This window comes from Rattus norvegicus, chromosome 20 (assembly GCF_021556685.1).
Source record: "Rattus norvegicus strain SHRSP/BbbUtx chromosome 20, alternate assembly SHRSP_T2T, whole genome shotgun sequence".
NCBI classification, from domain to species: Eukaryota; Metazoa; Chordata; class Mammalia; order Rodentia; family Muridae; genus Rattus; species Rattus norvegicus.
This window is the reverse complement of record NC_141553.1, coordinates 3,931,289-3,945,122: the sequence shown is the minus strand read 5'-3', so window position 1 is coordinate 3,945,122 and position 13,834 is coordinate 3,931,289. Positions and strand designations below refer to the sequence as shown.

At 49.6% G+C, this 13,834-nt stretch overlaps 2 protein-coding genes and 1 pseudogene across 5 annotated transcripts in view; 2 read left to right on the top strand and 1 right to left on the bottom strand.

The window, feature by feature from the left end:
- Positions 1-13,834, top strand: part of LOC147998498 (RT1 class I histocompatibility antigen, AA alpha chain-like) — a 101,871-nt gene that overhangs the window by 83,319 nt on the left and 4,718 nt on the right. The window contains exons 1-3 of one of the 3 annotated variants that reach the window (XM_087598510.1): positions 12,091-12,182; positions 12,385-12,654; positions 12,834-13,109. In XM_087598510.1, coding sequence (XP_087454636.1) covers positions 12,110-12,182; positions 12,385-12,654; positions 12,834-13,109 — 619 coding nt within the window. In that variant the 5' untranslated portion in view covers positions 12,091-12,109. Of the gene's footprint in view, positions 1-12,090; positions 12,655-12,833; positions 13,110-13,834 lie in introns of those variants that run through there. The other 2 variants (XM_087598509.1, XM_087598511.1) reach the window with 2 other exon arrangements.
- The window catches only part of LOC147998499 (class I histocompatibility antigen, Non-RT1.A alpha-1 chain-like), a 54,528-nt gene that overhangs the window by 39,044 nt on the left and 1,650 nt on the right, over positions 1-13,834 (top strand). The window contains exons 7-8 of one of the 2 annotated variants that reach the window (XR_015645389.1): positions 9,117-9,164; positions 9,499-9,631. The exons of the other annotated variant lie outside the window; for it this stretch is intronic. The gene's annotated coding sequence lies outside the window, so the exon portion shown is untranslated. Of the gene's footprint in view, positions 1-9,116; positions 9,165-9,498; positions 9,632-13,834 lie in introns of those variants that run through there. 2 annotated transcript variants of the gene reach the window in all.
- On the bottom strand, positions 8,918-9,202 carry LOC224733l-2 (LOC224733l-2 pseudogene; annotated as a pseudogene).

Sequence of the window (13,834 nt, the reverse complement as noted above, 5' to 3'; positions counted from 1 at the left end):
CTCACAGGCGCCTGTCCAGAGCGGGAAACCCTTCCGCTCAAGTACACTCAAATACGGGGCAGGAAACCCATCTGCCCAAGTGTACTGTCTGTCCGGGGCGGGAAACCCTTCTGCCCGAGTGCACTCAAATACGGGGCAGGAAACCCATCTGCCCAGATGTACTCGAAAACGGGGTGCACTCAAATTCGGGGTGGGAAGCCCTTCCACCCGAGCACACCCAACTTAAACCTTAGACCATGGCACAATACACAGTACGAGAAGCACAACATACACGCACACACATACATACACATACACGGCGGCCGCTTTCCAGCACTCACACTGAAAAGCTCTCAGGGAGAACTTTCCCTCGGGATGGAGACCCTCCAACTCCAAAGACCAGACCGAGACACCACAGGATGCAATCAGCAAGAGGATTTGGTTTATTGTCGGGATACACAGGCACAGGCACCTGCGGGCGCTTCAGTCACTCGGGGGACTGGCGCACCCCACGGAACAAAGGATGGGCTTTTATAGGATTTTGGGGAGCAGAAGCAAGCATACAGAAGCAGATGCATGGTTACAGGGATATAATTGGTGGATTCTAATGTGGCAAGGGTTTAGCCCGGGGGCAAGTTTCCTAGCTACCTTCCTGAAACATAACGGCTGACTCGGCCCCCCAATGGTTCAGCCCGGGGGCAAGTTTCTTAGCTACCTTCTTGGAACATAACGACTGACTCGGCCCCCCACCAGGGTGTGGGACCTCTCCCGGGGCTTTTTTTCATTGTCAGGTGCTCAACCGAAGTCGTCCTGTTGCCAGGCCTTCAACCAAACACATCCTGCTTGGCAGCTGCTGTGTACTCAGTGTTCTAACCTTTCCCTGAACCAGTCATCTTAAGTACAGCCTTGTAAAATGGCGTTACTGCTGCTAAGCTGGGGTCTTTCAACACTAACGTACCTCCAAGTGGCATTCGGGGTTCCAGGGGTCACGCTCCGATCCCGGACGAGCCCCCAAATGAAAGAGCGTACCCCAAAACGGGGAGCCGCGTCTCTCGCTCCGATCGCAGGGTGGGGTGCCCCCAGGAATCACGAGGAGCCATTCTTGATGAAACAGCAAGAGGTAGCTTTATTAACGAGATCCCAGGTCTTAGCGGGATCCCGGGTCGACACGTATCTCACACAGGAGACAGAGGAATCGACCCCGAGCCTCCAGACTCGGGGGTTTATATAGGGGAGGTTAGGGGCATTCGCGAGGTTACACATGATTGGTCAATTCAAATGGTGCACAGTTACTTTCGGCGCGAAATTACATCAGCAAGGAGTACGTGCTCTCCAGCAGCTCGGCAGGCAGGTAGGGTGACTCATCTCACTCAGGGGGGTGAAGGAAGGGGAGGGGGTAGCTACGGATGGTCAGTGTCCTTGGGGCTGATAGCTGGTTTGGCAAGTCCTATCTCTGGCTCTCCCTCAGGCACGTCCCGCCCTGCACATCTGGACTCTGACAATGAGCAACCTTTATGAAACTCTAGTTCTACAATACCAGTGGCGTTACACTGTCTTAAGCTGTCCCACTTCTATTAAAAGCACTGGAGTTGAGATATGGCTCCTCCTCCTCCAGACCCAAGCATCTTAATTGAAAGGTTTCCTCCAAAATCTGTCCCATATCAGGTGAGCCACTTGCCTGTGTGACAGGGAATGGAGACCAATGGAGAAGGGACAGACGACTCACACTAGGGACCATGGCTGCTCCTCTCTACCCTCTATGCTTTGATGGAATTCTCTAAATGTGTTGAGGTGTAGGATTAAAACCCGGTAAAGTCTCTAAGAAAGAAGTTACATAGGGGTAGAAAGTTAAATTCTATGCATGGAAGTCTTTTTTTTTTTTTAAGATTTATTTATTATGTATACAGCGTTGCACATGCATGTACACGTGCAGGCCAGAAGAGGGCACCAGATTTCATTATAGATGGTTGTGAGCCACCATGTGGTTGCTGGGAATTGAACTCAGGACCTCTGGAAGAGCAGTCAGTGCTCATAACCACTGAGCCATCTCTCCAGCCGGCATGGAAGTCTTTAAACCTGAGGCTTGTTGCCATCTCAGCCGCTGTCCCCTCATCAAAATGAAGGCCTCTTTGCTGACAGCCATCTTTGCTAGGGTTTGAAAGGATAGCCTTTGCCATGTGACCTCACTCCCATCTTGATTAAAAAATGGCCTCAAGACATCAGCCAATCAAGGAACTAACAGCTCCTCCTGGCTGTGAGGCTGGAGCAGACAATCCTTCCACTGTCAATCACACTGAAGAAGAGCCCAGAGTCTCTTCTCTTCTCTTCCGTATCTGCTGTCTCTCTGTCCTCAGCAGCAGCTGCCCATGCAGGTGGGTGTGAGACAGTCCCAGACCAGGGACCTAATGGAATCACAATGCCTCAGGGGGCGTCCTAGCAATGAATCAGTTTACAACTTTCCTCCTGGCCATCTTCACAAAGTTCCTCTTGAGGCTAAAAATTATGGAACATTCCGAAGGTCATCAGGATAACTATGGAAATCCATCACAGGTCCTGGGCTGCCTTACAAAGGCCCTGACACAATACACTCACCTGGATCCTGAGACCCCAGGTGGAAACACCTCCTCATGAGCTACTTTTCCCAGAGTTCCCTGAGCCACGGGAACATCAACCCCTGATCACCCTTCAGCCAATATCCTTGGTCCATCCATGGACTACTGAGCGGATGGAGACTCCAATGGCCTGACCACTGCCATAGAGGCTTGGATAATTGTCACGGTATTAGGACATTCACTCACGTTCCTTCGGGACACTGGAGTCACTTTCTCAGTCCTGAAAAATTGTGGGGACCCACCTCTCCTTTCCATCCCTCTCTTGTCAGCATAGGGGGGGCAGCCTTACCAGGCTTGCCTGTCTCTACCACTTAGCTGTACATTTAGGGGTAACCCCCTTACCATGGCCTCTTTGGTCATGGGCCCGTTCTGACTGTCCACAGAATGGGTCACCCACCTACTTGGTTACTGAACGTCTCCCAAGCTGACATCACCTTTTGATGACCATGTACATAGGACACAAGTGTCTTCACACCCTTTACTCACGTGGACAGATCTATCCCCTGCTTCTTCCCCAGATGACTCCAATCCTGCTCTTTCCAAGGCCCTGTCAATCCCACCAATCCATTGTCCACAGCCCATGAATTAGAGAACAATCTCACATCTGACCATTTCTCCATCCAGATGAAAGGCATTACCATGTGCATGGCCTGAACGTCCACACACTGTGAAGATTCCCACCAGAAGTGTCCTTCAGGGATCTCCAGGCAAAGGGTGGTAATGCTGCAGCTGTTCACATCTGGTGGGGCCTGCATAGCATGCACAGCCATCAGCAAGACAGGCCCTCGTCTCTTCTTCCTCAGTCTTCCAAGAAGAAGGCACAGCTCATGAGGCTGCAGGTGCATGCTTGGCTGCAGATGACATTGTAACAGGACTAGAGACCGGAGGCCGTTGGGCAAAGTCTTCATGTAACTTCTTGTGTCTGTAGGACCTGTCCAGTCCTGATTACGTTCATTCCACTTCTATTCGATAACAGCTCAGGGCTGTGTGTCCTATTTTATGACTTGGTGGGTCAGATAACATCCAGTCCATTCTAGGCAGCCCAGGTCACATGGTAACTTGGTGGCCCATTGTCAAATGTTCAGGTTGCACCAAGGCCAGGAGCTGTCTCTCACAGGGGGAATAGTTGTCTGCAGATGATGGTGGAGCCTTGCTCCAAAATCCCAAAGTTCTCTTCTGTGATTCACTCACAGAGGCCTGCCAAATCCTCAAAACAACATCCTTCTCTGTCACTGACATCTCAAGTACCATTAAGTGTGCTGGAGGATATTGTACAAGATGTTGGAGCAGCCTGAACGGCAGCCGGGACCTGTTGAAGAGTCTTCACCTGTCCCAGGACCCACAGGAAGTTAGCAGCTCTCTGATTCAGAAGGCTTATGGGCCAGAGTAACAGATCCAAGTGAGGGATGTGCTGTCTGCAGAATCGAAAGACACAAACTAAGCCCTGTGCTCCTTTCTTGGTGGTGGGAGGGGCCAGGTCAGGAGCCTTCCCTTCTTGGATGGAATGTCTGTGCCTGCCCCATCCACTGGATTCCTGAATTCCCTGAATTAGAAGGATCTCAAATGTTTCATAGGATTTATTTCCCACCCTCTGAAGCATACACATGTGACCAGAATCCAAGGTTTTTTCAAACGTATCTCCTTTCGACTCTCCTATCTGTCCAGTGCCCAGCAAGAGGTTTTGATAGTGAAGAATGACACTTGACCATTGATGGTGGCACTGATTCCTGAAATTCCTACAAGGGTGTGATGCTGTCTTTGATTCACTATTTTCCTTGTCAGAGGGAACTCTAAAGGCTTCCATTTAGTCTTTCCAACCATGATAGAACTCAGCCCACAGGTCAGGGAAGCAATGTGAGAATTCTAACAACCTCTAAGTACATCTATCCCAATTCTACATTCTGGGACTGGAATGATGCCTGTCTTATTCAGGGTTCCTATTCCTGCACAAACACCATGACCAAGAAGTAAGTTGGGGAGGTTAGGGTCTTTTCAGCTTCCTTTAGTGCTGTTCATCACCAAAGGAAGTCAGGACTGGAACTCAAGCCTGTCAGGAAGCAAGAGCTTATGCAGAGGCCATGGAGAAATGTTTCTTTCTTCTTTTTTTAGTTTTTTTTTTTTAAAGATATATTTCATGTGAGTACACTGTTGCTGCCTGTAGACACCAGAAGAGGGCATCGGATCTCATGACAGATGGTTGTGAGCCACCATGTGGTTGCTGGGAATTGAACGCAGGACCTCTGGAAGAGCAATCAGTGCTCTTAACTGCTGAGCCGTCTCTCCAGCCCTGGAGAGATGTTTCTTACTGGCTTGCTCCTCATGGTTTGCTCAGCTTGCTTTCTTATAGAACCCAGGACCACCAGCCCAGGGATGGCACCACCCACAAGGGCTGGGTCCTCCCCCCCTGACCACTAGTTGAGAAAAATGCCTTGCAGCTGGGGCCCATGAAGTCATTTCCACAACTATGACTCCTTTTCTGTTATAACTCCAGCTTATGTCAAGTTGACACACAAGACTAGCCAGAACACAGCCACTGCATGAATTTAGGAAGCCACTGGACATAGTGTGATTCAGATTTCAGCCAAAACCTCATTAATCCCTGGCCCTCCAAAACACTCTACTCTAACTGAAGAACCATAATGTTTCCTGGGAGCTCCTGGAGTCAGCATTAATTTGGGCCAATATGCAATAGAGCCTGGCAAGTCTGATTATTTCTTTCCCCAGTGTATGGTTACCCTGGTGAAAACCTGTAGGTCCCACTAGGAAAGCACTGGAGAAAGGCTAGCAGTATACATTTTAGACATTCTATAAGGTACTTACTCAGGGTCACCTGGCCACTCGTTCATTCAAGGGTTCTGCATCTGCAAACTGGCTCAAGGTAGAAACTGATTCCTGGGCGGAGATGCTCTTTTGCCACTAGAATGTAGCCTTTCTCTCATTTGTTGGCAATTATTCCACTTATGTGATCAAACACAAATATCATAGGCTTCTGAGGTGATTTGATTAAGAATATTTCCTGAGCCTTGGTTGTGCATACCCAGAAGCAGGCAGATCTGTGAGTTCGAGACCAGCCAAGTGTATACAGAGTGATTCCCAGGGCAGCCAGGGCTACAGGGAGAGCCATGTAGCTGGTCTTCATTACTTTGTTGGTTCTTTTTTCCCCACCCTTTGTCCTCCTGGTTTCACCCCCTATGACTAGAGAGGAAAGGAGGAGACCTGTCAATCTAAATTCTTTTCAACAATTTCTTCCATCTTCCAACCCTGGTCCTTCTAATGTTTCTCCCAAAAGCAGTTCCTCCCTCAATTCCCCAACACGGCACTTAATCAATCCCTTCTTCCAGTTTTCCCAATGACAGCAGCTCCAGACTGTGACAACTGTTCTAGCCTCTCTGCTCAGTCAGCTCCTCCTGGCTCTACTGTCTCCCTGTAGCTTCTGCACCAACTGCTTCTCCTCTCACTCTGCTCCCCCAATCCTCTTTCTCACCCTCAGCTGCCCTTCTAATGAACTATCTTGAAATCCAAGAGGCAACAACACTTAAGGTCATGGTGTCAAGCAGTTCTAACAGCTAAGAATTCTAAAGGTCCAGTTGACCAGCAACTGGGAACTTTTTACAGGGCCAGGTGTGCAAGATAAAGCACACTATAGAAACACAGTCTCAAAAAAAATAAGTAAAATGTATCCAATATTCACTCCCATAAGTTCCTAGATTTGAGTTCATGGTCATCAGGGAGTGGAAGTGCTTGAAGGCAATTAGGGGATGTGGCCTTGGCAGAGGAAACTTGTCACTTGGATGGGAATTGTGGCTCCAAAAGTCCAAGACAGTTGGAGAACCTCTCTCTCTTCCTGCTGGCTGTGGACCCAGGTGTGGAGGATCTCAGTACAACTATGTGAGGCTGACCAATCCACGCTCGTCCTTAACTAAGAACAGCAAGGCGGAGCAAAACAAACCCAATGCTCAGGGCTCGTCCCCGACTGTCTGTGGGGTCACATTTATACTCCTTCATCACAGGTCCTTTCATGTGTCTGCTACAGCAAAACATCCTTTCACCTGTGTCTGCTGCAGGAAAACCTTCTTTCCGATGTCTGTTTAGCAGAACATTCTTCATGCGTGTGCTTTAGTGAGAGATGCTTTCACCTGTGTCTTCCTCAGGCAAACACTCTTTCACGTGTGCGCTCCCCCAAACTCTCCTGTGATCTGACTGACTTTCCTAATAAACTAGAAGTCTCCACGTCAGGACTGTAAAGGAATGACAGGGTAAAGGGGTGGACGGTTGACTCTGCGTTTAGACTCAGGAGCATCAACTAATGGTCTCAAATGCTTTACAATGGTCTGGATTTTTGTGTACTGAGAGAAGTTTTAGCATATATCTTGCTACAACATACCATGTCCATGTCTCAGCTCTTGTCTAAGGTACGTACATATGAGACTCACTGTAAACATATTGTAAAGTTCCAGTGCTTGTCTCTATGACAAACAGTTCAGAAAACTAAAAACTGCAAGTGGGTAGCCAGTCTAAAGACATGTTAGAACAAGTTTTGTTAATTACAGAAATAAGTTTTCTTTAGCCTCTTGTAGATGTTTCCAAAGTCAAACATCACGTAGATGGCTGGAAACAACTAACATTTGCCTATTCTGATACACTGTACATAGATAGGGGGTCTTTGAATCTCAGACATCTACAGGATATGGGGTTCAGAATGTTTTATGAACACAAGGCTTTCCGTAACAGTGAGGCACGAATGCGCCTGGCTGCACCACATTCTAGTTCAGAGAGGATGGAGGGCATCGAGGAACCTCCATATGGAGTTTGCTTCAAATGTGGCAAAGCTGGGCACCAGCCAAAACCTGCCCAAGCTTCAGCTGCAGACTGCATGCTGTCCTAACAGGGACAAGCAGAACACAGAGGAAGATGACTGTGAGCTTTGCCAAGACAAGTCGGGGAGTCCTTCAATATTCCTGCTCCACAAAGATGTCCACCATACACTGGGCCAGCAGCCTGAAGCTGGACGCCTCAGCACTGCAGGAGAATCTTGGGTGACTGTCCAGGCAGCCAGCAATCTCTGCCATTTCTGCAGCTTTTGAAGCTGCTTGCTCTGCACTTCCCGTTTTCTCAGGGAACATTTATATTTCTCAGGTCACTGATGGGGAGGAAGACTGGATAGCTACAGTCTCACAATAACCTTAAGTTGTTTTATATTTAAGAAAATGATTTATGTCTAGGAAGATATTTTCCGGTGGAAAACTTCAAGTTAAAATGGAAAGGGAATTAGGCAAAGAACTTTGGATGCAGGACAGATAGGACTTCGGATTCACAGGATACATAATAGTTTCTCAATGGTTGGTAGATACACATGAACCAGACATGAGTGTAATTCTTATATTTTTAATTTAATAATTAATTTAAATTCTTAATTATAAAATTAATTAATCTTAATCAATTAAATAAAGAAATAATAATTCTGAATGGAGAATTAATAATTGTTAACTATTTATAATTATGTTTTTATCCTTGTTCTCACTGTATATAGTTGATGATGTCAGAGAAAGATTTGCCTTTTATAGGACTAACGGGAACAATGTTGAGATAATGTCGTTGTGCCCTGTGTGAGGAAGCCTCTCCCTCCTACCGTGCCTACCTAAAACACCTTCTGAAGGATGAGATACAAAGCCTATGTCCTATAGCCAAGGGGAACAGAAGGCAGGATTCTGGTCAGAGTGAGGAACTCTGGGAAGAGAGAAGCATGGGGGATTCTCCACCCAGACTCAGAGGAGTCGGGATGTGTGAATCTGAGGAGAGGTGAGCAGCCACATGGCAGAACTTAGGATGGTGTAAATGGGATAACTGAGTTAGGAGAAGCTGGGACAGGCCCAGCATGAAGCCTAGGCATCCATAAATAAATGTAAGTCTGCTGTCATTATGCAGAGCAAGGACGGGCAGGCAGGAATGCCCCACAGAAGCAGCAGGAGCTGGAGCAGGAGCAAGAGCAAGCAGACAAAGAGCAAGGGATTCCTTCCATGTCTTCACTGAGGCCTCCAGCAGAAGGTGTGGCCAGATTAGAAACGGGGAGGGACTCCACTCAAATAATCAGGATTACAGGTGTCTCTTCCTCTGTCACAGGAAAGGATCAGAAACTGACCTTCCCACTTTACCTTAAGCAAAACCGCCTCACAGATGGTGCCCTCCATTTTGGGGTTTTAGTTAACCCCGCATGTAGCTGACATCAAACAATCAACATCATAGTCCAGGTCAGAGTTCTGCAACTACTCTGGGGCTTTGCAGCTCCTCTGAGCACTCAGGGCTCTGCTTCCTGCCTCTTCTCTTACAGGGCGTTTTCTTCCCACGGCTGGAAAAGCATGTAAAGTTCTTCTGGATGTAAGTGTGATGAGAGCAGGGCAGAATGAGGCCTGAGACCCTGGAGAAGCACAGACAGCAGGGAAGCCCTGGGGCAGCTCAGCCAGCCTGGGTCCCCTTTACCCTCAGCTCCAGGGGCTCAGACTCAGTCCTCTCTGTTTCTTCCACCAGGTGGCGCCATTGGACAAGAATGGGACGCTTCTCTACCATCTTCAACAGGTGAGACCTGGAGGGTCAGCAGTGGGAGGGAAGATGGGGGAAGGGGACGCCTTTCTCTGAGGAACATTCTGGGTGTTTGGATGTTCTGGTCTCTTATAAATTAGTATCCAACCATCTGAGTGGAATTTATCCTGTTCATGGGGAATCAAAACTGACATCTGCTCAATTACAAAGATCAGCACACAGTGTGTCTTCATCCTGGGATGAGGCCGTGTTCCTCTGTTCACAGCAGGTCCATACAATGAAAGATCTTTTGTACTTTAAATTTTGTGCTGTTTTGCAAATTGTCATTACACTACACTCTATTTCAACCATCTCAAAATTCCTAACACAGAGCTCCCTTCACTGGCTGGTGGTCCACTGTTGTCTGAACAGCACTGTGCCCTCCGCCCCTGGCCTCACACTCTCGATGTGTAGAAGAAAGACAGGCAGGATTATTAAAATCATATTTTTTATATTTATTTTCATGACCTGTCCTCTTTGTACATATAAATATGTAGGTGCACAGCCATTGATCCCTTGGAACTGAAGTCACAGATGGTGGAAGCCACCGTGTGCTGAGGGAACTCATCCTGGATCCTCTGCACCAGCAACAAGTGCTCCTGGCTGCTGAGCCATCTCCCCAGCCACCATTGGAATGTTTGCCTCAGGAACCACACAGCTGCCTCACAGCTGCTGGCTGACGCCATAGAGAAACCAGAGGCCAAGGAAGAGACAGGGTCAGTGCAGAGCTCAGGAGGGAGGGGAGCTGGGCACGGATGGGGTGAGACCTGAGGGACAGAGACACAGAGGGGCTGAGCAGGAGGAGACAGAGACAAAGGGGGAGACCTAACTCAGCAGAGTGCCCTGTGTGAGGGCATTTCCCTCAGCCTGCACTGGACACATCTCCAGAGCCCTGCTGGCCTCTTACACTTCACAGTGACTGCTGTGCTGGTTTGAATGAGAAGAGCCACACAGGCTCATGGGAATGAATCCTTCAAATCCAGCTGAGGCCATGTTCAGAGAGGATTGGGAGGTGTGGCCTTGATGGAGGATGTGTGCCACTGGTGTGTGCACTGAGGTTTTAAAAGACTTTCACTGGGCTGGAGAGATGGCTCAGTGGTTAAGGGCAACGACTGCTCCTGAGTTAAAATCCCAGCAAACACACGGTGCCTCACAACCCTCTGTATGAGATCTGATGTCCTCTTATGGTGTCTGAAGACAGGTACTTTATGAATAAATTATATATATTATATACAATATTATATATTATATACAATAATATTTTATATTACATATATTATATATATCAAAATTTTTAAAAAATCAACTTTCACTATTCCCAGTGTCTCAGTCTGTTACTTGCAAATCAAGTCGGGAGCTCTCAGCTGTTCTCCCACCACACCTCTCCTCTGCCATCATGGACTCAAATCCTCTGAAACTATATAACAGATTAAACATATTCTTTTGTAAGATACCTTGGTCATAGTGTCTTATCACAGTAATAAAAACTAACTAGAGCTAGTGTGCTGACACAGGCCTTCAATCCTGCTGTCATTGATTGAATAGGTGGCCCACATAGACTCATGTGTTTGGATGCTGGACGCACAAAGAGTGGCACTATTAGGAAGGGTGGCCTTGTAGGAGAAGGCATGGACATGTTGGAGAAAGGGTGTCACTGAGAGGAAGGGCTTTGAGGTCTCTGTGCTCATGCTCTGCCCAGTGTGGAATGAGAGCCTCTTCCTGGCTGCCTTTGGATCAAGATGTAGAAGTCTCAGCTCCTTCAGCACCATGTGTGCCTGCAGCTGCCATGCTTCCTGTTATAATGGACTAAACCCCTGAAACTGTTACCCACACCCTATTGAATGTTTCTTTTTATTAGTGTTGCCTTGGTCATGGTGTTTCTACACGACAATGAAAGGGAAAGTAAGATACCCAGCCCTCAGGATGCAAAGGCCATGTATCTCTGGGAGGTCAAGGCCAGCTTGGTCTACATAGTAAATTCCAGGAGAGCCAGAGCAGTGCAGACAGACCTTGTCTCAAAAAACAGAATAAATAAGAAGAAAAGTAACAGGGACAGATCCTTTCTGTGGGGCTGCCTATCCCTACCGCATCCTTAGGTCAGTCAGGATGGAACCTAAGAGCTTCAAGTTCCCACGGAAAACACGCACAGCACCTAATAAGAGGGGTTCACTGAAACAGGAGCTGCTGAATCCTGGAGAGGCTGCTGGGCTGCTGTGGAGACCTGCATGGGGAGGTGACTGGAGTTCACACCTGTGAACACTACACCACATTTGTTGCTCTGTGTGATGGGTGACTCTCTTCAGGAGCCCCCACCCATCTCTCCTCTTCTTTCCACTTCAGTTCTATGGCTGCGATTTGGAGACATCCACAGAATGAAGAAATGTGTAAATTTAATATTTCCCCACACTACTGATCAAGTTAAGAGAGCCAGGTCTCTGTGGGGTCCGGGAGGGGTTTGCAGGCCAGCGCCTCCTCTTAAAGGAGAAGCATCTCTCCACCGCATCCACAAGGCTTGTGTTGTGATTGTGTTCCCGGAAGTGGCTTTTCTTCTAGAAGACTCCAGGGTCTGACTTATTAAGAGAAGAAGGAAGAGGAAGGTGGAGGAGAGCAAACAGGGAGCCTGGCCTGCGGGTGTCTCCTGGTGTCCACACAGCTTCTGGGTGACACCATGACAAACAGAGCTCTGTCCCACAGCCCAAGGTTCAGGCAAAGTCTTAGTCCCCAGGCTGTGAGGTCAGAGGCGGGGCCGGGGATTCCCCATCTCCCCAGTTTCACTTCTGCTCCTAACCTGTGTCAAGTCCTTCTGCCCGGACACTGACGACGCGCTGGAAATTCTCACTCCCATTGGGTGCCGTGAGCCCTGTGAACCAATCAGCGTCGTCATGGTACAGGAGTTATAAAGTCCGTGCAGCCCACAGGACTCAGATGGTCCCAGATCTCACATGGGGGCCATGGAGCCCAGCACGCTGCTCCTGCTGCTGGCGGCGGTCCTGGCCCCGACCCAGACCCGCGCGGGTGAGTGCGGGGTCCGGAGGGAAACGGCCTCTGCGTGGAAGGGCGGGGGCGGCACCGGTGAAACCTGGTCCCCGCGTCGCACACCAGACCCCCGCCCCTTCTCCACCGGCGTCCCGAGCCCCGCGCCCTGCTCCCCGCCCGGCCCGCGCACCCGCCCGGGTTCCCGGGAGGAGGTCGGGGTCTCACGGCGCGCCGCCCCCAGGCTCACACTCGGTGCGGTATTTCCACACCGCTGTCTCCCGGCCCGGCCTCGGGGAGCCCCGGTTCATTATCGTCGGCTACGTGGACCACACGGAGTTCGTGCGCTACGACAGCGACGCGGAGAATCCGAGATACGAGCCGCGGACGAGGTGGATGGAGCGGGAGGGGCCGGAGTATTGGGAGAGGGAGACACAGAAAGCCAAGGGACACGAGCAGATTTTCCGAGTGGACCTGAGGACCCTGCGGGACTACTACAACCAGAGCGAGGGCGGTGAGTACCCCGGGTCGGAGGTCACGACCCCGCCGCCTTCGCACAAGGCCCGGGACTTCGGGGTCCCAAGTCCTAGGTTCCAAGCAGAACCGACCCGGGCCGGTTTCCCTTTAGGTTTTGAGGAGTCCGCGGGTGGGCGGGGCCTGGGCGGGGCCGGGCCTGACCGCGGGGTCCCGCAGGCTCTCACACCATCCAGTGGATGTCTGGCTGTGACATGGGGTCGAACGGGAGCCTCCTCCGCGGGTATGAGCAGTTTGCCTACGACGCCCGCGATTACATCGCCCTGAACGAAGACCTGAAGACCTGGACCGCGGCGGACACGACAGCGCAGAAGACCCGAAACAAGTGGGATCAGGCTGGTACTGCAGAGAGACACAAGGCCTACCTGGAGGGCACGTGCTTGAAGTGGCTCCGCAGATACCTGGAACTGGGGAAGGAGACGCTGCTGCGCTCAGGTGCAGGGGCCACGGGCTTCTCCTCCTCTGCCCTCCTGCTGGGTCTCAGTCCTGGGGAAGAAGGAACCCTCAGCTGGGTGATGTCCCTGTCTCAGAGGGGAGACAGTGTCCCTGGGTCTCCTGATCCCTCATCACAGTGACTGCACTGCCTCTCCCAGGGCCCAGCCTTCTCCCTGGAGAGTTCTGAGTCCCTCTCAGAAGGGAAGGAGAGAATTTCCCCACTTAACAGCAGGGGCTCCCTGCTGTCAGCCATGGCCTCTCCCAGGCCAGGTTCTCTGCCCACACCCACTCTCTGAGGATACTGACTCCTGTCCTGCTGAGTGTGTCAGCCCTTACACCTCAGGGACCAGAAGTCTCCTTGACCTCATAGGAGACATGGACTCCACTACGCTAGGCTGGTTCCCCCCAGTTTCTAGAACTTTCCATAGAACACATTCTCATAGATTTCTTCCCAGACCGTGCGGTTTGCATCTCTAATACCCCATTTCTCTCTATTCCTACAGTGGTGAATGGTCCCATGATCCCTTATGTGGTATCCTAGAGGAATATAAATTGTGGAATATCTTTTTGTTTTTCTTTTTTTTCTTCTCTTTTTTCTTATTTTTTACTTTCTTTTTACTTTCCTTTTTTTTTTTATTTTGAAGGCATTATTTTGCTTCTGGTCAGTTTTTTTGCTGCAAACACGTATTAATGAACATTTTTTTAAAGATTTATTTATTTACTTT